The sequence below is a fragment of the Tetranychus urticae genome, chromosome 2, assembly GCF_039701765.1.
Source record: "Tetranychus urticae isolate SD_2017Ah chromosome 2, NJAU_TeUrti_SD_1.0, whole genome shotgun sequence".
Lineage (NCBI taxonomy): Eukaryota > Metazoa > Arthropoda > Arachnida > Trombidiformes > Tetranychidae > Tetranychus > Tetranychus urticae.
Genome location: NC_142959.1, coordinates 15,740,300 through 15,765,113, shown reverse-complemented (window position 1 = coordinate 15,765,113; position 24,814 = coordinate 15,740,300). Strand labels below are relative to the sequence as shown.

Below are 24,814 nucleotides of genomic sequence, written 5' to 3'. Positions count from 1 at the left end.
TTATAACATTTAACTCGATCCAAAAGATTATTTGTAATTGTTAATCTTTCCATACAACTTGGATGACTTTTTCACAAACGTTGCTATGCGGTAAAATCAATTAAATTAAAATTGACTCGAGAAATTGATGTTAATGAAGATCATTAGACCTTTGTTTTTTTGAACAAACGAAGCACATAGAATGTGATAAAATAACAAAATAAATGAGAGCATATGAGCTCTATAACAGAAATTAAAAATACGATGAGATAATAATTAAAAAAACTGCGATAATGTGTGATTATCAATGATTATCCCTGTCATAGTGATGGACATTAAAAAATTTCTTTATGAAAGCTGAAGCCATATTGGTTTGAATAGTTATGAAGGACTTTTCCCAGTGGCGGTGGACCACAATAAAACAATGATACTCGTCCTTTGTTTTTCCTTTGAATTTCATCAAAAAACTGCAAAGAGAACAATAAATAATTAGTAAAGGGGCCGAAATGAGGGAAAATTCATGGTCAATATAAAATCTCAAAATCAATTGATCGATAAATCAATCATTGATTCAAGGTTAATGTGGTTGTGACACTCTAGAGATAAAAATCAGACAAGTCTACATACTTCATCCCATCTAGGTCTTCCTGGTTTAGTTCTAGTCTTAAGGCCAGTAATCAAATCTCTTTCTTCTTTGCTATGCATAAGATCAAGGGCTAATTGAAGACCAATGGCTCGGATATCAGCATTATCAATGGCTGAAGTGATGTAAATATGCATATCCAGAAATCGATCAGCTTCCATCAATTCAGCTTGAGTTATCTCTAACTGGGAAAGTAAATGAACAAACCATTCAAAACTACTTTGTTCACGGTTAATCCAAACAAAATCAACCTTTCTCAGTTTCATGACGGAAGGTGGAATAGCATCAGTCCATGAGTAACAACACCTGGGACATGTTTGTCTAGCTTCTAAATATCTGAACATAATACTTTGAAGGATTGATGCAAATGGTGTTACACCGATGCCCGTTGAGATGAGAACTGCATGTTCAGTGTTGAAAATGTGACTAGAAGGTGAACCATAGGGACCATCAAGTCTAACAGGCAAAGGTATTGATGCTTTCAAGTTAATAACAAAAGCAGGATTGCCTTTACACTGAACACTGCCAAAAGGTACATCTTTATGTTGTTCAATAATTTGACACACACGTTTAGTCCATTCACCAACTCCTCGAATGTGAAGCCAGAGATAATCTTGCATTTCAGGAGCACTGCTTATAGTAAATGGATGCCATTCCCATTTAGCGATGCATGGAATCTGTAAGTATACCCAGTCACCTGGGCGAAAATCAAAATTTTGTGGTCGCTTGATAACCAAATGAGCTACTCGTGAAGGTAAAATTGTTCCTCTCTCAATGTATGTGTGTCCAGTAGATCCAAACATTCGTTTGATCAAAATAAAACGCTCAAAAATAAATAAAAGAAGTGGCAGAGCAGCCCACATCCAAAAAGACGGTCCATGGAGAATCAGTGAAATCCCAAAAACGTAATAAAATAAATGACAATAGTAAAAGATCTATAAAAAAGATGGGAATAAAATGTCATCTAATATGAAAGAGCGAAAAGTGCCTAGCCATACCTCAAAGTGTCCTGATTTACGAACAAATGGAAGTGATGATACGACAATTATTGTCAATGATAATAAACAAACCCAACCAGTTAAGCTTGCAGCCCCGTAAAACCATTTGAATGTAGGATTGAGATTGAATAAAAAATATGCAAGACTGATGCCTCGCTCATCGGATAAATGAACTGTTAATGAAAGGAAAAGATCAATAAAATTGAAGTAAAACAAAGTAACACGGCAACAATAGTTTACAATAGCAATAACTTACTGAAATTGATGAGGTGAGCTATGGTATGGATTATGGAAAAAAATGCAATGAGATAACCACAAAGTTTGTGATAATAAATATGTTGATCGATTGGAAAGTAATCATTTATACCGAGAGTCCGCAGAAATGTCAAAGTTCGTCGCAGAACCAGAAAAATAATAAAAGCACAGTTGAAATTTAGACATATGCCTGCACCTCTCGCGATCCAAACAGGCTCTGGTTTTCCTTCTTCAGCGTATTCGGTAACACGCCATCCAAATAATGTTAAATTGAATACACAATAAACAGCAAAAAAGCATACACTTGTGCGATTGTTCCGGATGTAGGTTAAATTGAGTTTCCTAGCAAAATATCCTTGCAAAGGTTTTGGTTCGGGTGGAACAGGTAGTAACCAACGATCGATGGATATAGAAATATTCTCAATTAAGCCTGGATGGTGAGCAATCAATGCTTGAAATTCATCGAAACTTATAGTTCCAGTTTGGTCGGTATCCGCAGATTCAAAAAGCACATAGGTTAAATCGTTGATTTCTTCTTCACTAAAAACCAATCCATTCTCGGTCATACATGATTCGAGCAGATGACGAAGCTCACAAAATGAGATTAATCCATCACCTGATATTGAATAGAAAGACAAAAAAAGCAAATTATTAATAGATAGGAATATTGACACAATGAACTAATGCAAAGGTGACCAACCATCAATATCGTTGATGCGAAAGAAAAAAAGCAATTTCTCCGTGACTGGCTTATAGATAATGGCTTTTACGTTATCAATTATTTGCTGTTTGGTGAGATTACCGGAACCAGAAGGGTTAAACAACTGAAACAATCGGTCCGAGAAATATGCCTATTTAATAGGGAAAGACAAAACGGAAAAGGTCCCGAGTTAAACATTAAGTGAAAAGTAGTTAAAAATATTTACTCACATTTTTGGATACAATTAGATTGCGAAAATCATCTCTGGTTACGCGTTGATTACCACATAAATGATCAATTTTATCACCAAGCAGTTTAAGAGCAACATCTTTTACTACCCTCTGTGACCTGAACGTAAAATGGAACATAAAATTCAATGAAAATAATTCAAAAAACAAAAAAAAAGCAAAACTTACCTCGCTCTGGACAAACGAGATATTAATTCCATGATTCAGGAGGTAAAGACGAAGATGGTGACGATAGTAAAACAGTAGTAAGGGTAAGCAAGTCGACCTGTAACACAGAGTTGATTAAAAAAATAAGAAAACTGATAAATGTGAAAAGAAAATCACATAATTTGAAAGATCCAATCAAAAAGCCAGTAAACTCTTAGCCAATGATTGCCTATGACGTTATCATAAAACAAAGGAGTAAAAAAACCTCTTTCTCCTTTTGTTTGAGTTAGCAAAAGAATGAAAAGAAAGTCTCACAACTTGCAAACCAGATTAACTGTTAATTACTCTAATCTTGGTTTCTCTTCCCATTAGCCAATTTCCATGTAATGGTCAAAGAGTAAGGTAAAGTCTTGCCTTAGTGATTTTTAGCAACAACAGGTAGACATTATGTCTACATTTCTTTTTGCTGACCATTTTGTTTGGTGTATGTTGTGATAATATTCAAACACATCTAAATTGAACATTACACCAGATAAACAGATTTTTTTCAAGTATTGATGTAATATTATGAAATAATGAAACATTATCAAATCAAAATAGATGAAAATCGTGTAAAAGCCTATCTGAAAGGCTCAATCTAACAAGAATAAGAATTACTTACACACAAAAATCTTCCAATTTTTGATAAGCTTTTCCTTCGCAGTCATAAAACATTGAATTTTTTTCACGACAATTTTCAAAGACTTGAGCCTTTTAGTAATTTGAATATTTCATTCTTCATTCGCGAAATGAGAAAATAAAAAAAAACGAAATTCAAACATAAATAATTTTATTTATAAAATATAAATATTTTTATCTGTACATATATTTCAATTTACAATTAAGCTATCATATAAAGATATGGAAGTATTTTCAAATCCCCAGCCTTTAGTTTATCCATTGGACCTCCACGGCATCTACCAAATAAACAAATTGTACCTTTTTTACAGTGGTCATCACTTTTACAGATGGGAAGTTTGGTTGGTGCGGCATCTGATTGATTAACAAGGGAAAACAAGATGAATACAAAAAATGTCATCACAAATAATTGATTGAACTTCATGTTTACTGTTTGTTGGTTGTTACGTTGAACAGTTTTATGTATAAATGTTACTGGTAGAGTTGGTGATAGTTGAATGTTGCGATTCTTGAACTGAGTTGACGATGGTTGGAGATCGACTGTTGGGTTAAACTTGTGAGCTTTTGCTTTTTATATTTTTAAGAGTCCCAAGAAAATCTGTGAGTAAAGGTGAGAAGGAAGAGAAACAGAAGATGATTATAATGAAGGAAGAGAAGCACTAGAATCAGAATAAGTTTTAAACAATTATAATTATTATGTTCAATTAGATCAATGTAGAATACAGAATTCACTGCACTAATATGACCCATTAGGACTTAAAACTAAACCAAGATTGGTCAAATGGGAATATACCTAAGGAGAGAAAGAGAGTGAGAGAGAGAATTGGTTTGGTCCAGTCTTGGTTAATCTTTGGTTCTCTTCACCAAAACCAAAACACTGTGTAGTCCATAATAGGATTAGACGTGCAAATTGCTTTTTTTGTTTCTCATCTGTTGGAAGGGTTTGATGAAGTGACACTATTTACACCTTGACCACAATTTACAAGTCTATAAGCCTTTTATAATCTAGTCCATCTAAAGGCAATCAATGTACAATACTAATTTTTTAGCAACACTGGTTAAACAGGAGATAAGAATAAACAAATTTCCATGCTACCTGTCACAAGGTGAAAATTGACAAGATAAACACTAAGATTCTCTCAGTACTTAAACTAACTTATCTTAATTTACTTATCTCCTAATTAACCCATCATTTTAAACATGTACACACACATGCATGCACATCTGACAGGATTATCATCAATGTTCATTCTGTATGGACTTGTTCAAGTCTTAATAATGGTCCAAGTTTTGCCCAGGTCATTTGGGTTACAGCTGTAAACCTGAAAATATAATTTTGAGTTAATATGAAGCCTGGAAATATAATTGGACTATATTTGGTAACTAATAATCAAATATTAGAGGGACTTTACAAGACACGTGTGTTGTAGTTGAATAAAGTGGATTGACAATGAAGGAAATTAAGATTGCAATGTGAATGATTTAATGTGATAATTTCAATTTCATTTTATAAAAATCAAATTTATTAAACCTCCAGTTTAGTGAAGGCTTCAAATTAATCAAAAAGGATTTGTAGATATTACATTGAGGAAAATTATTAGATGTACATTAGCATTGTCATTGCATAAGAAATACTTTACAATGCTGAAACAATCTGCAATCACGATTGTTGACAAAAAGATTTGATGCCCGAACATCCGAAGAATTTGTTTTTACTTGATTTGTGACTAGTTGTACTTCGGCCGCAAAATTTTTTCTTGCCTTGAGACCCGGTTGCAGCTGAGAGATAATTTGCTGAGGTATTTTCATTTTTATTTTGATCAGAGGTTTCGGTTGAATATGAACCTTTCCAAATATCAATAGAAGATTCACTTGGATAATGTAGATTCTGAAGATAAGGTAGAACTGTCATGCTTCGAAGGGCATCGCCATTGGGACGAGTTGGTATGGTTACCGGTGAGCAATTTTTAATAAGCTTTTTACGTAGCCAGTCATGGTTTCGTATTTCAATCAGACTAAACCGTGAATCGGGATCCACGTCAAGCATACCTCTGATTAAGGAAGATAATGATTCATCTAAGTCACTTGGAATGGTGAATTCACCTTTAGAAATATTTTCAAATAATTTGTAGACTGTATCTCCTTCAAATGGATAAGAACCAGTGGTAATGTTAAACAGAGTAACTCCTGAAGACCAAATATCAATTTTAAAACCATGAAAAGATTCACAGCCTCTAGCTATCTCTGGTGGTTGAAAAGCAGGAGACCCTTGACTTGTTGATATTATGTCACTTTGAGAGAAACTGTCCAATAGCTCTGAGACACCAAAGTCACTTATTTTAACCGTTCCAGAAGTATTTATCAACAGATTGCCTGGTTTAATGTCTTTATGTATAACACCTTTGGAATGAAGATATTCCAACCCGTCTAAAAGTTGACTAAAATAACCATGACTTTGCCAAATTGGTAATTTTTTGTCTGGCACACTATCAAGAAGTTCCTGAAGAACAGCAACACAATATTCCATCACTATATACAGCTTCTGTTTCTCCTCATTGTAAAATGTTTCAATCAGTTTAATAACATTTGCATGATTGAGTCGGCACAACAATTCAATTTCCCTTTGTACATTTTGTTCACCATTAGGAATTTTGCGAAGTCTTTTCTTTTTCATAATTTTGAAGGCTCGCCGTTCTAATGTGATCCTGTCCAACACTTCTTTAACTTTTGAATAAGAACCCTCACCCAGCATATCCCCTAACACGTAGTTACCAATGAATTTTGCTCGTTTCTTCTTCTTCTCATACAAAATTTCAACACTGTTGACACGGTGAAAGGACAATGGTTCGTTGGACTCGTCGTCAATCAGGTACCCATCCTTAAAGTAACACTTTTCAAGCTCCATTGTCGATGTTTACACACAGAGTAGCACAGAGTAGTAACTTGCATGTTAATTCAGAGCTCAAAAAGAGTAAATAGTTACCTTAATTGGCGATAGATGGCACATATCGAATTATGGCACAAAATGGGGAAATCTCGAGATTTCATCAAGTCAGTTGAGCTAAATATTGAATTGCAGATGAAGCTGAGTTAAATTATACACTGCATGTGGACTACATTAACACGAATCAATTAGAAGTTCAAATTTACAATTTCTAAAACAGTAAACAACAGCATTATTCTCGAAAAATACAATTGTCAGATTGTTGTTGGGTTTTCATTCCCAGTAAATGATTTTAATCATAATTTTGTAAGATACAACTGGCACTAATCGTCTGCTAGTGGCCTGATAAAGATCTCTGTGGTTCGATGACAAGAGAAAATTGTCATTTGAATCGGACGGCTTGCGGAAAATGAGGTCACTTCTAATGAATTTACTCAGCACACAAAATCGGTCAATTTCAATACATGTGTCTCCACAATATATCAACAAATATTCAAAAAGCAAGCAAAAACAATGATGAATTTTCGAGTAAATAAAATGGATCAATTAAGAAAATTACATTTGTTGAAATATAATAAATTCATGGAGAAATGGTTAAACATTAAATTAACTAATTAATCATCAAGCAGTAATAATAATTCTATAAATCTAATATAAATCATGAAAACAATCAACAGCTCGAGTAAAAAAGTTTTCCGATCTCAGAGACATCTTGAGAGAAAAGATTTCCCTCCAATGTTACCGGTTACTTATAGGAGTAGTAACCGGTTAGAGTAACCTTCGCTAGACTGTAAATGCTCTGTACTTTTACCAGTTAACCGGTTACCAGTAACCAGTAACTTCTAGGTTTATCCTCCAATTCAGTTCAGCCCATTTTAGCAACAAATAGTATCGAGTCCAATCTAAAAGTTCTGTTATTAGTTTTTGAGAGCTTTATTTATCGGGAAATTAAACTTTGATGGTTCAATAGCACTCATCAATATCGATTTAAATAATGATGAGTGCTTGTTGAGTTTAGCTGTGATTGAATTAAATTATTTAATTAACTTTGCTCCAAGTAGTGCTGGTAGTAGTATCTTTAAGGAATTGATCTTTGATCGATACTTTGTGTACGTACATACAAGGCTTACCTATTCTACAGTGTTTTTGATTTTTATTTTATCTTAATTCAATTCTCATTGTCTACTCTTTGTTTTTATTTTTTTATATACACAAATGTTGCATCTACCATAACAATATACTGATTTAATTTTACTCAGTATTTAATCTTGTTCTTTATGAACATGGCTGCCTCTTCTTCTGAAATTGTGAAATGTTTGAAGGATTGGCATCACATTTGGAAGTATCAGCTTTATCTCCATCGGAAGACTGAACTTTTTGAGAAGATTGGTGGTTACATAAATGATTTACTAGAATGGCGCCGTCAAATCGCGGAAGCAACTTTAACCAAAGATCAGGTAAAGGAGATAACTCTCAAGATAACTCGTCATATAGACACGGGCAATCGTCTTCTCGGGTTGGACCTAGTTCCAAGAATAGATGGTCAAATAGTTGACCCTGAATTAATTAGTCCCATTGAGCTTTATCAAATACATTACGAGTCAAGCAATGGAATGGCATCCAGTCAACGAGCCAGCAATACTTCAACTCATTCATCAACCTTTACCTTTGTAAATAATTTTTTGTATCTTGATGTTCGTGATATTGTATTACCTTTGGTCAACTTTGATGATAATTTTGAAATATCTTTCTACCTGTTTGATTACTCAACTTCAACCCAATTGAGTGAAAAATTTGTTGTGCGTTTTCCTGGGACCAATGTCAACAATTCCAATGGTAGTAGTAACCTATCTGATGGGGATCACCCATCAAAAGGAAGTCAATTCAGCACTGTGTTTACTGATTTAAGTAATATCAATACTACTGGAGATGTGTTCCTATTAGTCCAAGTTATGCGTATTGGTAAGATGTTAAGTGTTGAAGGAAAATCTTCAAAGTCAGCTTTCTCATCGTCAGCAACTCTTCCTTCATCTCTTCACTCAACATCTGCTTCAGGCGCATCAGCTGCATCTTGGTCTAATTTGCGATTCAAAAGGCCATTTGGTAGTGCCATTCAAGGTTTATCCGATTTTCTCAAGTCAGAAACAAACGAGAAAGTATTCAATATGAAACTTGCTTGCACAAGCAATGAATGTGACTTTTATCAAGTTCATGATATGCTGTATAAAAAGCAAACCAACAAATTAACCCATATGACAAACACATCAATCTCATTAGTGGTCAAGTTTTTAACAGGACCTGACTCTACTAAAATTATCAATGAAAATTCTTATATTTTTCAAAATGTCACATGTCTTACTGGTAAAATGGGATTTCCTGATGTCATTATGCCCGGTGATGTAAGAAACGATTTATACTTAACTTTAGAGTCAGGAGAGTTTGAGAAAGGAGGTAAATCTATTCCTAAAAATGTTGAAGCCCATACTACACTTTATGGAGCTGATGCGGCCCCAATAATTAACAGCATCTCGTACGGATGTGGTATCGATTCAGTTACAACTTACACCTCTCAAGTTCTTTACCATAATAATAATCCTCGATGGATGGAAAGTATTAAAGTACTCATTCCACTTGAGGTTTGTGATCTGAAGGCACATATTCGTATTGAATTTCGCCATTGTTCAACTAAGGAAAATCAAAGCCAACGCGAGAAGGATAAAAATTTTCTCGGATTTTGTTTCTTTCCTCTGTCTGACGAGAAAGGTACCATTATTAAAGATGGTATCCATGAATTGTATCTTTACAAGTCAAATGGTCAATCAGAAATTCGCAATCGTCTCAATGATCCAAACTCTTATCTTTCACTACCCTATGGACCTAAAGATGATCGAGAGATCAACCATGAAGGAAATCAATTAACTCGAAGCAGCAAAGAATCAGTGCATGTACGAACTCAGCTATGCTCAACTAAATTAACTCAAAATACAGATCTTTTAACACTCTTAAAATGGCGATCCAACCCAGAAACTGTGCAAGATGCTTTGATGAAAGTTCATCGTTTAAATGGAGAAGAAGTTGTTAAGTTTCTTCAAGATATTCTGGATGCTCTTTTTTCAATGTTTTCAACTCATGATGGCAATCAAACTCACCATTCTGGTCTAGTGTTCAAAGTTTTACTTCATATTTTATCTCTCCTTGACGATCCTAAATATGAACATTTCAAACCAGTCCTGGACACTTATATAAATGGGCATTTTGCTGCAGCTCTTGTTTACAAAGGTCTGCTCTACTCTGTCAAACAGTGTACTGATCTTATAAAAGACGTGGACTCCTTGGACAGTACCCAAATGTGTTTCCGCTCGCTCGAATGGATTTTTAAATTTATTGTGCAGTCAAGAATTCTCTATGCTAGAGCAACTGGGGATCATTGTAATGAAGATATTTTCAAACAAGATCTTTTTACATTGTTCAGCTCATTCAAGCGCATGTTATCATTCAATTATGAGCCTACTCTGGTCGCATCTCAAGTTGCTTTCATCGAAAATTTTTCATCTACTTACAATCAACTTCTTCGTGTTTTATTAACCGACGAGCTAACTAATATCATTGGAATGATTATCGATTGTTTACCCTGTCTTGAGCCATGCCCTCAAATTATCAGAGCTAAATTGAAGTGTATTCACGAAACTATTAGCAATGAATTATTATTGAGAGATTTTGAGGCTCGTCGAAAATTGATTGATCTTTTCAGTGTCCATCTTAAGGAACATATTAATCGCCAGCAAGAACTCAAAGCATGCGCTGCCATAATTTCAGATATTTTGAAATTCTTGCACAACGAAAAGATTAACATTGCCTCTTGTTCTGGAGCAGCTATTTCAAGTGGTACCATAACTGACATCTCGAAAGAGATTGATATACTTGTGAATACAATGCTTGAGCCAATAGTCCGGGTCATTGTGGAACTGTCAACAACAACATCTGGTTCGGTCAATATGATCTGTATTAATCTACTTCATTCATATGTTTCTTCTTTTATGACCCTTCTCCGATTAATGGACGAAGCACATTGCCGTCGACTTTTGGATAAGAAAAATCGCAAAGAAAAGAAGGAACTTCTTCTACAAATATTCTATGTCTTCAAACAGATTTTTCAACCAGAGATGTATAGTAATGATTGGACTGTGATGAAAATGGTTTCTAATCATATTATTTTATGCTCACTACAAGAATTTTCTATTGCTTTGACGGAAGATTTTCTTGGCTACGAGATGGGTGGCTCTTTTGATGTTCAGCTGTGGAACTCTTTTTTCAATTTATCAGTCTCATTTCTAACTCAATCTGCTCTTCAGTTGGAAAATTTTTCTCCTTCAAAAAGGGAAGCAATTTTGAACAAATATCAAGACATGCGAGTTCTCATGGGCTTTCTCATCTTGTCAATGTGGGAAAAGTTGGGCGATCAAAAGGCCCATTTTATACCTTCAATGGTTGCTCCTTTCCTGGAAGTTACTCTTGTACCTGAAAAAGAATTGCGAAAGGCAACTTTACCCATTTTTTATGACATGATCGATGCTGAGTTCATGTCGAACGGCAGTTTCAAGCAAGTAGAATCAAAATTGATTGATAAATTGGATATTCTAGTCTCTGATTACAAGGGTGACGATGGTTTTAAACAATTATTTAATGCAATGTAAGTAAAAAATTCATTTAACATCTTGTTTACATCTCAATTTCACATGTTAAAATATTAGTATCGAATTACCTATTCTGTTTTGGTGTTTTGGACTAATGAAATATAACTCAACTCATTTCCACCATGATCAATTTTATAAAATTTTCAGGAAGATGGTCTTTCCAAAGTAAATAGATTTTCATGGCTAACGTAATTAAACCATGAGACTTGATTAGACTTTACATTTGCCATTAAAGCTTGACTTTGAATAAATTTGCTCCAGTTTCAATTGGAAACCATTCGAAACACGCCCAGTTTGTAGTCATCTTTAAAAAAAGGTTTCGGAAATTAGTCATTTTACTTGGGATGAGCCTTCACACCAGTATCAGTAAATATTCTGAGAAAATGAAATTAATAGAAAGGAAATGTATGTTCGTAACATTTTTTCGATTTTAAAAAATGAAACGAAATTGAAATATGGCAATGAAAAATTTGAACAGAGTGTTTTCAAATGCAAATTTTTCTTGAATGAACTAACCTTTTCATCTTAATCTTTATCTAACCTTTTTCCTTTCATGCTAACTAAGGGAACATTTAAAAGTCGTGTGAGTTAATTTTTTGATCAATTACATTGTTTCCTCCTTATTTTGAGTTATTATTTTTTTCTGTTTATCTTTTATTCACATTTGTATATTTATTTTATATTTTTATTACTTTTTGGTTTACATTTTATTTGAAACTATTCAATTAATCTATTGATGTTTTGTTTGTAATTTTAGACTTCTGGAAAAAGTTAATGAACAAAATCCCGTCTGGAGAGAATTAGGAATCCAAATGATACATTCAATCACCAAGCTATTGGAACTCTTGTTGGATTATCGTAGTGTTATGAATGGAGAAGAAAATCGAGACATGCGAATGTCTTGTACCGTTAATTTGCTTAACTTTTACAAAAATGAAATTAATAGAAAGGAAATGTATGTTCGTTACATTTACAAATTGTGCGATCTTCATATTCCCGCTGAAAACTATACTGAAGCCGCATTTACTTTGAAACTTCATGCGGATCTACTTAACTGGAGCTGGAACGTCATGCCTCGTGATGCTCTTTACTCTGTTGAACCCTTGGAATGGCAGAGGAAAGAATCTCTTTACCTTGCTATTATTGATTATTTTGATCGAGGTAAATGCTGGGAAGAGGGTATTCCATTAATTAAAGAGCTAGCCGAGTTTTATGAGAAGAAATTGTTTGATTATCAAAAACTGAGTAATCTTTTGAAGCAAGAAGCTCGTTTCTTTGACAACATTTTGATTCAATTGCGACCAGAACCTGAATACTTTAGAGTTGGATTTTATGGCAAAGGATTCCCTATTTTCTTGCGAAACAAGGTTTTCATCTATCGAGGACTAGAATATGAAAAGATTGGTGCTTTTACCGCTCGACTGCAAACCGAATTTCCTCAAAGTCAACTTTTAACTAAAAATAGTGCTCCAGATGATAAAAAAATGGAAAGTGATGAACAATACATTCAAATATGTAACGTTAAACCAGTAGCTGAGCCGAAAGAAGAGTTTGAAGGCAAAGATTTACCTGAGAAAATTTTATCGTATTATTTAGTTAATGATGTGAAAACATTTACCTTTGACCGACCTATTCACAAAGGACCCATTGATAAAGATAATGAGTTTAAATCTCTTTGGATTGAGAGAACTGTTCTCAAAATTGATTGTAAATTACCCGGAATCTTGAGATGGTTTGAGGTCAAGAGTAAACCTCAAGTTACAGAATTATCTCCAGTCCAACATGCTAGAGAAACTATTGAAAATATGAACAAACAGCTTCAAAAGTTAATTGCATCATATACAAATGAACCAACAAAAGCTCTCAGTCCTTTAACAATGAGACTTCAAGGTGTAATCGAAGCTGCTGTCAATGGAGGAATCAATAAATATCATGACGCATTTTTCGATCCAGATTATATCACTGCTAATCAAGCCCACTTGAAAGACATTAAAAGATTGAAACAATCAATCCTCCAACAAGTTCGTATTCTTGAAGGTGGCCTTTCTCTCCACGGTCGCCTAGTGCCAACAAATGTAAAACCTTTGCACAAACGTTTGGTTGAAAGGTTCACTTTGATGAGACAAAATATTCTTGAAAAAGGATCCTTTGACCTTGATTATCAGAGTATCGATGAAATAAATAGGAAATCTGCATCCATAATTAACACGCCATTACCGCCAATCCCGATTGAAACAAAACCACATTATGTCTCTAGTCATTCAACACCATCAGGAACCACTCCCTATGGGCGTTCAACAGAGGATGATCAAATTTATTGTGTGCCTCATGAATATTATGGACCAACTCCACCCATTCCGCCAAGCAGGAACACTCCAAAGCCACCTCAGCCACCACCTATTCCGCATACTCGACCTCGATCAGCTGGTTTCTCATCTACCGGTGCACCTGAAACATCATCCATTCCTAACACAAATCCACCAACGCCACCACCTCCACCTCTTCCTATATCCGCTTCACCTCTTCTTCCATCGACTCATCCAATTATCAATGTAACCACATCTCGTCAAGTACCAGTCACATTACCGGTAAACTCTTCAACTTCTTCTGCTGCGGTCCAAAGAAGTCGATCCATTCCTCGAACTCATCATCTTTACACTTCTACGGGTATTGGACAACAACAGCAACAACGGCAATCAACACAATACTCACCTCATTCCCCAGTTGCTGCTTACAATCATACTCAAGATGATAGCGAAGTACCTCCGCTACCTCCAAGAAACAGTAACACCTTGGATAAAAATCGATCAGTAACTATTATTCCAGTCGATTGTCGTCGAGGACCTGTAAACATTTTGTGAAATATTTTCGCTGTAAACAAACTGTACCTATAATTATTATATGACTTTTTCAATATTTCTTGGATACTAACATTAAATTATCTTCATTTTTTGCTTAAATAAGTCTAATCTTCATTTCCTTAATTCTATATTCATTTGACATTCAACCATTTCAATTGAATATTAGGGTATATTTGACTACTTACTGGTTAATATTACTATAACCTGAAATGAAATTATCAATTATAATTCAAGATGATCACATTATAGCAAAAAACTTATGCAAATTGCCTTATTAAATCAATTTACGGTTATAATTTATCATTAGCTTTTCAGTAGATTGTAACTAAATGCAGTTTACGAGACAAAACCTTTTATTTTATGTTCACAATTTAAAACATTTTTTAAGTAGAACCCGCTAATGAGATATTTATTGATCACTTGGAAAATCAGATGATGAAAATGCTAGCAACTTTGATGATTAATTATCCACAGCTTAGGAGACACTAATAAATTACAAGAAGTGTTATTAGTTGACAGTTACTTTTAAAACAAGTCAATTTCAGTTACAAGTTGCACTTGATTTTGACTGATGGAATAAAATCGTTGAACCAGAAATACCAATCGAAATTCAATTCAATGACTAAATTATCGAGATTGGCATTTTGTCAGAAAATAAACTTGAATTGCTTTTAAAAAGTCTATACATTTTAAAGTAACTTTCCAATTAAAATTATTTTACAAATTTAACAAACAGTGAACAAGAAACATGTAAAAACTAGTGATCAGTCGGAAAACAATTTAATGATAATTGAAGAGTTGAAGTTCATCTTGGATGAAAAATGATGATAAAGAGGAAAGTAAACACCAGAGAGCGCAATATATCCAAGTTTCGAGGTAAAAGCCTCGTTTTTACTTGACCAAACATCGGTTCGTCTTACACTGTCATTACTAGCTTTTTACACTTCATTGAGTTAACAACACATAAGTACAACTTTTTACTCATTTCGCTCTCTTTTTCAATTCTTATCTTGATCATTGTGTACTTATTTTACATCGTCTTCAACATTAAATTAATAGTTCCATTGACTCTACAATCTGGTTTTTAAATTTACCAAATCAAGTTAACCTAATTTATTTTCTAACCGTTCTTGTCATTTTTCATTGATTCACTTTTACTTTCTTGTGTCGGTGTTTTGTTATAATTTTCAACCGTTAATTGTGATCATTATTGTGTATATTAAGTTAATTCCGTTTTTTTGGAGTGAATTTCTGATTCTAATCTTTCATCTTTTACAATGGAAACATTTAAAACAGTTCTTCACCAACAAGATTTCTCGAAATTATATGTTACATTGGGATTTTAATCATTGAACTCAGACAAAATAATCAAGGTAAGACTTAAACATGTTTAAACCTCTCAAATATTTCCTGTTACAGTGAAAATAAAAGTGAATATTGAGTATTTCCTGGCAATGTTTTAGCTGTTGATTGTTAGTTAAACGGTTAATGGTTGATTAAATATTTCTTGTTCAATATTCATAAGCCTAAAGTAAAATTTGATATTTTTAAGTTAAATCTATGAGAAGTTAGATGTTGTTTCGTCGGTTATGTTAAATAATTTTAAATCATTGCAATTTATTCCGTTTTCAAGTCCACCTAATTTCAACTTTCACCTACTTCTCGAGGGTAAAATAACAGACAGAAATAACATGATTATTAAGCATGTTGATAAATTGGTTATTAGCAGAGATGAAAAGCTCTAGTAAATTAAAAATGTAGTGTCAACATCTTGGTAATCATTAACTTTGTTCACATCTTATTGCTTTTTTTGTTTATCGAACCATTTTGTCCATTCGTTTGACATCGAGTAAATTAATAGTTGATGTAAATGATCAACAAAATTCCATGTCAATCATAATGCCTTGTTAAACTAGCCTTTAAAACTAGCAAAAAATGAAATCTTGTTACCATCAACTTTAAAACCATTGACAGAATTAAGATATACATCATATTAACAAGATGATGATGTTGATGTTGATGGTGATGATAATGATGGTCTATTTAATTCCCTTTTCCATGGGTTTTCTTTCATGTAATATTTATCTTGACAGTTACATTGACAAAGTTAACTCATCCCAGCTTAAACCAATCTTAAGAGCAACTGTGGCTAAATGGTATCCACACTAAGAGATGAAAAGTACAGCTGAAGAAAAAACTGAAACAAAAGCAAAATCAAAATTAGACTTATAAAAGATAATCATTTAAAAACTTAAACATTGAGGAAGCAAAGAAGATGAAAAATGAAGAAAAGGGAACAAAAAATGTTGAAAAAGGAGTATTTTAAGGCAAAAAAAGAAGAGTAAAACTTACAATGGAAATGGAATGGAAGTTGCATATTTTTGAAAGTCATATTTACTCGTCAAGACAATTGATGAATCCGGTAGACGCCACAAGAAACTCATGTAAAACCAACAAAAAAACCATTTTTCGGTTTTCACAGTCCAAGTAAATATCCTTGTAAAGGTTACCTATGGAAATAAAGGTAAAAAGATATTAATAAGAAATCTTTCGGTCAAAAACACACCTTACATTCATAAAGGTAGAGTAAAAGATATTTTTACAAGAATGTTAGTTAGTTTCTTCTTCTTTTTTTGTGGGTCCTTTTATTATTATTACTTTATACCTGTTACTTTACTCGTGTAGGAGTCCATTGTTTTTTGGCCTTTTGCCCTTTTTTTATCTCATTTCTATGTTATTTATTTTTTTCCATAGCAAATTATACTGTTGTTAAGAGAAGAGAAGAAAAAGTCTAACATTAACCTCCAACTGAGTGAAGTGTATTTTGCTATGTGAACAGGCATAATTCAATGTGGACTCGTCGGAACTCGTTAGACTATTAACTAACAATTACCATTAACTGTCTACCTTTTATGGTAACATAAAGTTTACATGTTATTACATTTTTTACCTTGATCAACTATATGTAATCAACTTTCAATTGATTGCTAATAGATTCATCTCTATAGCTCAATTTAATACTTAACTATTACTTTCAGTTGCTCTTCTTGTGCCTTCAATTTACTCCATTATTTTTGCTTCTCATCTGCTTGTCTGTGTTGCTCATCGCTCATCTTCATCCAACAATTTGGGTATAACCAGAAAACTGGCTTGAAAATGGTTTAATTAAAAAACAAATTATCAGAGTATTTATATACATATATCAAAATCCTGACTCTTTCCTTATAAGGTCAACCAATGCAATCAATGAACGTTGTTGGTGGAAATCACTCAACAATCTAATATGATTACATAAACAATCTCTTTCTCTCCATGCCTATGTAACCATTGGCTTTGTAATAATAATAAAAATAAATAACGGGCAACGTAATTTTTTTTTGAAACTTTTCACCCAAACATTTTTTTTATCATCCTCTGTTCATCATTTGAACACATTAAAGGCAGTCATCATCCCTCTCTCTCTCTCACTCTCTTTACCAGTTACCAGTACTATAAGCTTTTCTTGTTCGTAATCTTTTTCACTGTTAATGCCACAACGAAATCATTGACCTCCCAATGACGATAATCAATGAGTTTCTTCATTGCCTCCTTTACTCTCTCTGTCTGTCTTTTCCTCATCCTCTTTCTCTGTCTGTTCCTTTTCTTTTTCTTCTTCTTCTCATCATCAACGTAATTTATCGACCTGACTTCGGAACTGTTCATTGATTGGCCATTAAGCTTACAGAATGTGCTAGTGTTTACATTTGAACCGGTCTTTTTTTCATCTTACTTTTATTTATCTTCTCTTTCACTTTTCCCTTTTTCTGTGTCTTTCTTTTTTACCATAATCTTCTTTTTCTTCCTCTTCTTGCTCGTCTTGCTGTTTTAAGACTGATCAACAGATAAGCGTACACCCAGATGCTATCGGCTTTCATTGATTGATGTCAATTCTCGCGAGCCTTTACTTTTCCTCTTGTATCTCTTTTCCTACTTTTATAACACAATTTCCATGGCTATTTTACTTTACTCTCGACGATAATAAATCGAGAAACACCATTTATCACCGCAATCAATTAACCTTTTAACCAAGATAGTTGCATCTCTAATGTTCACCTCCGATGAGTTTATTGTAGAGATGAAAAAGTGCATTTGTTTTATTTCCCTCTTAAAATTGATGCCATAACATTAAGAGTAGTTTAATCATCTTGACTAGCCACAGTAATTTCGTATCCAATAAAATCCATAAAATTTGACCATTTGTTGGTTGACCAACTCCATGTTAAAAAGGGAATAACAGTAAATTTCCAAATGTCCCCGTTTCGTTGAATATCTAAATGAGACAAGAAAAGAAAAGTTATTTTCACATTTCTCAAATAGTCTTTGAAAATTTTTACTTCTAAGGTAAACCTAGCTTAACCCTGTAATTTTGAACTCGTGGTTACAAGAAAGTGATGAGAGTCTATGAAGCAAGAAACATCATCTTGTGTTTCATCTTTTCTTTCATTTATTCGTCTCATCCCTTGTATTTAACCTATTCTAATAACCCTCTTTTTTTGCTCTCTCCTTTCTTTACCTTTACAGATATTTTTCTTCTCTTACAACCTTTTCTTTCTCACCTTCCTCTTTACTCGGCTTCTTAACAACTGCAACAAAAGCTCATTCTACTTAATCTTACAGTTTTGAGAGTAAAAATTGGCCTCAGGTCAGAAGGGCTCTTAAACAGGTAACTCAACATTTACCTCGCAAAATAAAAGTCTATGGATTCAAAAAGTTTTATCCTTCGTCATTGTTTATCCTGATTCAACATGAGATTCAATGGTAACCTTTTCAAAGGAACATCAATGTTGATGTTATCATCAGCGTTACTTTTCCTTCCTCTTTCTTGCAATCAATTGATAAATTATCGCCTTCCTTTTCTTTCATCTTAATAACTGAATGAATTCACAGCCAGACAAGATGAAACTATCCCAGTGATTTATTTACACAATTATCTCATGGCATCTTTAACCAAATCAATTTTTAAATTCATGGCCGGATCAAAGCCACATCGGAATAAATTTACTTCATCATCATCGACAAATTATCAAGAATTTTTTTTCGCCTTCATTTTTGTTAATATTTTGTGTTTCATTTCATTAACTTTTTTGACGACAGTTTCGGCTGTTACATCACCGGAGTCGGAGGAATCCAATTCAGTTGATTGTTCACCAAATGATCCCAATTTTCCATTGTGTCGACATTGTCCCTGCAATCGAGCGGGAGTTTTGGATCCAGAAAATTGTGATGAACCTTGTGAGTGTAAACCTTCAGTGATCGGTCAATTTTGTGACCAGTGTAAACCCGGTTATGTTAATCTTAATTCAGATAATCCAGAAGGATGTACAAAGTGTTTTTGTTTTAATGTAACAACATCTTGCCGAATAACTTATTGGCCTTCCCAAATAATAACAAACCCAGCAGATTGGCAAATAACAACATTATCTGGAGGTGAAATAGTTGACCCTCAACAAGAAGATGATCACTTAGTAATTGCCGATGATGATGCACCTTCAGCTCCATATTATTATTGGTCGGCTCCTCGTGAATATCTTGGTGATATGTATGCAGCTTACGGGCGAAAAGCAAAGATATCTTTAAGTGCCACAGTTCTTCGAGGTGATTCAGCTGGTAGTCCTGTCTATGGACCTGACATTGTTTTGGAAGGAGAAGATTCCCAAGGGTCAAGATTGTTGATTGGTCACAGTTGGAAACCAATTCCATTTGTTCGCGCTGAACGAACAAAAATTAATAGAAAAATTGTACTTTCTGAGCGCAATTGGTTTCGATTAAATGATGATGGGTCAAATAGTTCCAGGGTTACCCGTGATGAATTTGTTATGGTTTTAAGTAACTTGAAACGTTTTCTGATACGAGCTTATTTTCATACAGACCAAATTGAAGGATCTTTTTACAATGTTGACGTTTTAGTTGCATCACCTAACGGAGAAACAGATTCGGCAACGGGTCGGATTACACAAGAGTGTGATTGTCCCGAAGGCTACGAGAGACCTTCTTGTGGTCCAGGATGTTCACCAGGCTATAGACGAGTAAATAATACGCTAATTGGAGGAATCTGTGAGAAATGTGATTGTAACAACCATTCATTAACTTGTGATGCTTTTACTGGAGAGTGTACCCAATGTTTACACAATACCCAAGGTGCTAGATGTAATATGTGCTCTTTTGGATTCTATGGTTTCCCGTTAAACGGTCAACCTGACGATTGTAAACCTTGTGCTTGTCCACGTTTAGAGCCTTCAAATAATTTTTCACCAACCTGCATTGCAATTAGTAGAGATGATTATGTTTGTGATGCCTGTCAATGGCCTTATACGGGTCCCAAGTGTAATCAATGTGTAGAGGGTTTTACTGGAGATCCAACAACATTAGGCGGCTCATGTGTTCCGATTGAGATTACAAGTACTACCTCAACTACTACAACAACAACAACTACAACAAGCATACCAAGCACAACAACACGAACCACAACCACAACAATGTCATCTTGGATTCCAACTGAAATGACAACGTACTATTGGCCAACGTATACAGAAACATGGAGACCATATGAAACAACGTATTGGTATGAACCATCAACCACGGTACCACCGCCACCCTGTCGATCATATGAAACAACAACACTACCTCCTCTTCCTCCTCCCCCGCCAACAAAACCATTCATAGTAACTTATGAGAATTGTCAACAATCTTGTGCTGGTCTTCACTATTCAGATATCTGGGATATGGAAGTAACTTTGAGTAAAATAAACATCGATGATATATTTCATTTTCCATATGCATTAGCCTCTTTGATAAGGAAAGAGGTTAATTTAAGAGAGTCTTTGAAGCATAGACATTTTATCTTAACTAATGGATTAACTTTGATTGGTGGTTTGACGGGTGAACTGGAATTTAATTTAACCATGGATCCATTTGTGGGAAGAGTAAATACTTCAGAAGTTATAGCAATCAACATGATTAACTCACTCTCAGAGCTTCTTGGACTGTCAACCACAGAAATGAATAACGTGCGGTCCCTTCAATCTTCCATTCATCAAACAATTTCTTATATTAATTCCATTTCAAGTGATATCAGTGCAAATGAACCAAACTTTTGGGATGAAATGATTCGAAGAGCCAATTCTTGGGTTACTGAAATGTCAAACATTGATTTGACCTCCAAATTAGCCGATTCAATTGTTGAACGAGAGCAAAGTGTAGTTTTTCTCAACCAAGTTTCATCTTTTCTATCCACCTACAGAGAACAAAATTCGCTTCTCGAACGAATAAACCGATTGAAATATATTTTGCACCAAATAGAGTTTATAATAAATGAACAAGTCAATTCGCCGGTTTATTTGGTAGATCAACAAATGACGAGCGTTCGTAATTCAATAAATGCTTTAGTATTGAATGCCACTTATAACCAAGAACGAATTGTTAAATATAGTGAATCTATTCGAGAAGGTTTTAATCATCTGGAAGGATCTCAAGTGTACTTTTCGATAATCAACAAAGTAACTGGAGACTTAGAAACTATGTCAAATGATTTAAATCGTTCAATTCTGGCTGTTGAAAGAGTCCGATCCATTTATTCCAGACTTAATCCTTTTTATGAAGATGTTTATGTTAATCGGTGTCGTGACAGGGTAGATAAAGAATTGAGCAGGATCAATGGAGCCATAGAAGAGTATAACATGACAATTAATTTACTCAAACCCTACATTGATATCCCACAGTCAAATAATCAAACCGTTGTTTTGATAGAACGGGCAGAGATTGATGCAGAAAAGGCAATTAACACCATTGTAAGTCAAGTAATAGATTCTGTTGTGAATCAAGGAACGACAAGTAGGGCAACAGAGTTGAGAGGAACCAGCAATCAAATTTATCGGGAAGTTGTTCAACAATCTTTAACCATTAGTGAGCGTTCGTCTGAATTGATTGAAATTACTCGTTTTAATGAAGAGTCTCGATTGGTAACTGATTGTTTTAAATCTCATGAAACCATCCTAGAGGAGTTGAATAATTTTACAGTTTCAATTGAAGCTTCATCCAGGGATACAATTGAATTTTCATACATCTTGGATATGGGACTGAAAAGTATTGAAAGTAGAGTTGCTGAAATCAACGAATCACTAGGTATAATTGAAGGTCCAAGTGCAGTACGAGTTGAGGAAAAATGGATTGCAGAAATGAATGAGGCATCAAACCTGGTTAACCAATCATCAAACTTAGTTCAATCAATTTTGGTTAATACTGAACGACTATCAGATGTAGCTTCAAAAGTAAGGCATCAGCGTCAAGGGATGGACACTAATTTAGCTGATTTAAGAAAACGCATTCTACTAGCCAAACAAAAAGCTGCAGAAATAAGAATCGCCTTAGCATCTGAACCTGATATGTACTGTATCAGATCATATGTGGTAGAAACTCAACCATCGTCAGCCAATTCTATCTCTATGAATTATGCTATTGATCAGGAAAAGGTGCGAGATGCTTTGATCTTTTCCATCGTGAATCCAGATGATGGCGATTTTCTTGCCATAGATATGGTGGATCGCTCTATTAGATTTCTTTGGTCTTTAGGCACTAATGGTTTGACAATAATAGAGCATCCAATGAAACTCGAAACAAGTCCAGAAAACATGGAAGAGGATGCCCATTGGTACCACATAGAGGCTGAAAGAATAGGAACAATTGGAACACTGAATGTACAAAGAGTCGTTGATGGCAATGCTTTATCTGGTAACCCGGTTAAATCTGTTTCATCAGCCAACTATTCAATATTAGATGTAACAAGTGCTCATCGTTTGTGGATAGGTGGTCATCTTGAATTAGATGGATTCTTTGTTCCTAGTGGAGCTGTTGCCAAAGGATTCCAAGGTTGTCTAGCTGATTTAATGTATGATGAGAAGCACATTGGTCTTTGGGATTTCAGTTATACCTCTCCAACTGGTTGTAAACCATGTTCGAAGAGTGCATTAGAATCAGGAGAATATGGCGTCTTTCAATTCAATGGCAAATCATCATATTCCGTACTTGATCAAATCCCACGATATGATAATAGAAATTACCAAGTAGTAATGTTGATGAGAACCTTTGATGAATCCGCAATAATCTTTTTCTGTTCAGATGTTGATACAGGAAATTACATCGCTATACACATTGTAAATGGACGTGTATCATTCTCTTTCCGTGATAGTCCGGAAACATGGCTAAAATTGGTTACCACAGATAAATATAACAACGGTGAATGGTTCAGGGTAACAGCTGCAAGATCAGAAACACGGGCAATATTATCAGTGGATAAAGAAAACATTGAAGGTGAAGTTGAAGCATATAATTCCGATCTAGGTGATTGTAAAATTCACTTTGGAGGAGTCCCACCAAACTTTACAACTCACCATTGGCCTAATCTTGATTTTAAACCATTCCTTGGTTGCATGAAAGATGTTCAAATCGATACAACACCGTTAAATCTAATGAATGGAGAAACATTTGGATTATCGACTGGATGTAAAAACGATTTACCAAGAAGTGCAAAATTCAATGGACAAGGATATCTTGAAATGAAAGGCTTACCTTTACGTGATAATGATGTAATAAGTTTAACATTCAAAACTAATCAAAGTGAGGCCATCCTTTTGATGGCCACTTTTAAGAATCCTAAAAAACCTAAAAAAGAACTTGTAAGTATACAAAAACACCAAACAAAAACAAAACAATGCGTAATGGAAATAAAAAGCATAAAAAGCATAACCCGGCGGCTCACTTTTATGCGAAAAATCATTGTTATGCTTAACAAAGCTCATTATGATAAATTTTTAATTTGAATTTTTTTCTTTTCATGTAGCAATATTATTCTTTAGCTATAACTGTTGGATCTCTTGAAGCTCGATTTAATCCTGGCTCAAGTGAAGCTTTGTTAATTTCTCGGGTCTCGGTAAATGACGGAAAATTTCATACGGTAGCAATTACCAAAAGAAATAGAAGGTTTGTTTACTATTTTTTAGTTTTCAATTTTCGCTCTCACTTTGTTTTTCTTTATTTTTAATAATGATCTTTTCATAATGCTCAATTATCTGTCTTATTATCATCTATTTGTAGAGTTTGGATGACTGTTGATGATTATGAAGTCGTTACAGCTAAACTTGGACCAGGTCGTAATATTGGTGCCTCAGCTAGTGAAAGTGAACTCTTTATTGGTGGTGTACCACAATCGTCTGAATGGTTTAAAATTTTGGGAACTAATCAATCTCTGAATGGAGTTATCAAAGATTTTATTACTGATGGAAAAGTTATTTATTTCAATAATTTTGTGACTTTTGACTCCGTTGAAATTGGACGAGGAGTTTAAAGGAGGACTTGAAAAGGATGAGGATGAAGAAAATATTGAAAGCCTCAATTAAATGTTAATTCAAATTTGCAATCAACGAAAAAGATTTCTATAAACAGTGAATTGTATCATTTTTTTACTACAAATCACCGAGTGCCTATTCATTTAATGTGTATTGTGTATATATTCATCTTTTTTCTGATCTAATATTAAACAATCATTCTATTAATCAAAAAAATAGTTCGAAAACATCATTGACCTAACAATAAACATAGCATGTCAAACTGATTAGAGCAAAGCTACGTGATTT

The 24,814-nt window shown here is 34.1% G+C and overlaps 4 protein-coding genes and 2 long non-coding RNA genes across 7 annotated transcripts; 2 read left to right on the top strand and 4 right to left on the bottom strand.

The window, feature by feature from the left end:
* Positions 1-124: 124 nt before the first annotated feature.
* On the bottom strand, positions 125-3,093 carry Nox (NADPH oxidase). Its single transcript, XM_015925547.3, has 7 exons — positions 2,992-3,093; positions 2,806-2,923; positions 2,576-2,726; positions 1,877-2,491; positions 1,621-1,793; positions 607-1,557; positions 125-446 (listed from the first exon to the last, which is right to left on the bottom strand). The coding sequence occupies exons 1-7, from the start codon at positions 3,021-3,023 to the stop codon at positions 315-317; spliced, it is 2,172 nt and encodes a 723-aa protein (XP_015781033.1). The 5' UTR covers positions 3,024-3,093; the 3' UTR covers positions 125-314.
* Positions 3,094-3,782: 689 nt separating this feature from the next.
* LOC149093987 (uncharacterized) lies at positions 3,783-4,755 on the bottom strand. Its single transcript, XR_016198325.1, has 2 exons — positions 4,442-4,755; positions 3,783-4,246 (listed from the first exon to the last, which is right to left on the bottom strand). It is a non-coding gene; the product is annotated as an uncharacterized LOC149093987 (long non-coding RNA).
* A 353-nt stretch (positions 4,756-5,108) lies between these two features.
* Positions 5,109-7,268, bottom strand: LOC107359349 (serine/threonine-protein kinase STK11-like). The gene has a single exon (XM_015925833.3). The coding sequence runs from the start codon at positions 6,551-6,553 to the stop codon at positions 5,309-5,311; it is 1,245 nt and encodes a 414-aa protein (XP_015781319.1). The 5' UTR covers positions 6,554-7,268; the 3' UTR covers positions 5,109-5,308.
* Positions 7,269-7,689: 421 nt separating this feature from the next.
* On the top strand, positions 7,690-14,249 carry spg (dedicator of cytokinesis spg). Its single transcript, XM_015940483.3, has 2 exons — positions 7,690-11,282; positions 12,044-14,249. Exons 1-2 carry the CDS (start codon positions 7,870-7,872, stop codon positions 14,145-14,147), a joined length of 5,517 nt encoding a protein of 1,838 aa, XP_015795969.1. The 5' UTR covers positions 7,690-7,869; the 3' UTR covers positions 14,148-14,249.
* Positions 14,250-15,744: 1,495 nt separating this feature from the next.
* On the bottom strand, positions 15,745-23,892 carry LOC149093986 (uncharacterized). Of its 2 annotated transcripts, none has more exons than XR_016198323.1 (7): positions 23,751-23,892; positions 23,573-23,647; positions 18,866-23,438; positions 17,917-18,456; positions 17,174-17,296; positions 16,500-16,657; positions 15,745-16,344 (listed from the first exon to the last, which is right to left on the bottom strand). It is a non-coding gene; the product is annotated as an uncharacterized LOC149093986 (long non-coding RNA). The 2 variants fall into 2 exon arrangements; XR_016198324.1 differs by having other exon boundaries at positions 17,174-17,292.
* Positions 19,121-24,742, top strand: LOC107371842 (laminin subunit alpha-2). The gene is made up of 3 exons (XM_089266969.1): positions 19,121-23,857; positions 24,022-24,161; positions 24,276-24,742. Exons 1-3 carry the CDS (start codon positions 19,121-19,123, stop codon positions 24,523-24,525), a joined length of 5,127 nt encoding a protein of 1,708 aa, XP_089123095.1. The 3' UTR covers positions 24,526-24,742.
* The last annotated feature ends 72 nt before the right edge of the window (positions 24,743-24,814 follow it).

Coding starts and splice junctions, on each gene's coding strand:
- LOC107359349 (XM_015925833.3), bottom strand. CDS start 6,553: ATGGAGCTTGAAAAGTGTTACTTTAAGGATGGGTACCTGATTGACGAC.
- spg (XM_015940483.3), top strand. CDS start 7,870: ATGAACATGGCTGCCTCTTCTTCTGAAATTGTGAAATGTTTGAAGGAT. Junction 11,283..12,043: donor AAACAATTATTTAATGCAAT/GTAAGTAAAAAA, acceptor TTGTAATTTTAG/ACTTCTGGAAAAAGTTAATG.
- LOC107371842 (XM_089266969.1), top strand. CDS start 19,121: ATGGCATCTTTAACCAAATCAATTTTTAAATTCATGGCCGGATCAAAG. Junction 23,858..24,021: donor AAAAACCTAAAAAAGAACTT/GTAAGTATACAA, acceptor CTTTTCATGTAG/CAATATTATTCTTTAGCTAT. Junction 24,162..24,275: donor ATTACCAAAAGAAATAGAAG/GTTTGTTTACTA, acceptor ATCTATTTGTAG/AGTTTGGATGACTGTTGATG.
- Nox (XM_015925547.3), bottom strand. CDS start 3,023: ATGGAATTAATATCTCGTTTGTCCAGAGCGAG. Junction 1,794..1,876: donor AGCTCACCTCATCAATTTCA/GTAAGTTATTGC, acceptor TTTCATTAACAG/TTCATTTATCCGATGAGCGA. Junction 1,558..1,620: donor GTAAATCAGGACACTTTGAG/GTATGGCTAGGC, acceptor TCTTTTTTATAG/ATCTTTTACTATTGTCATTT.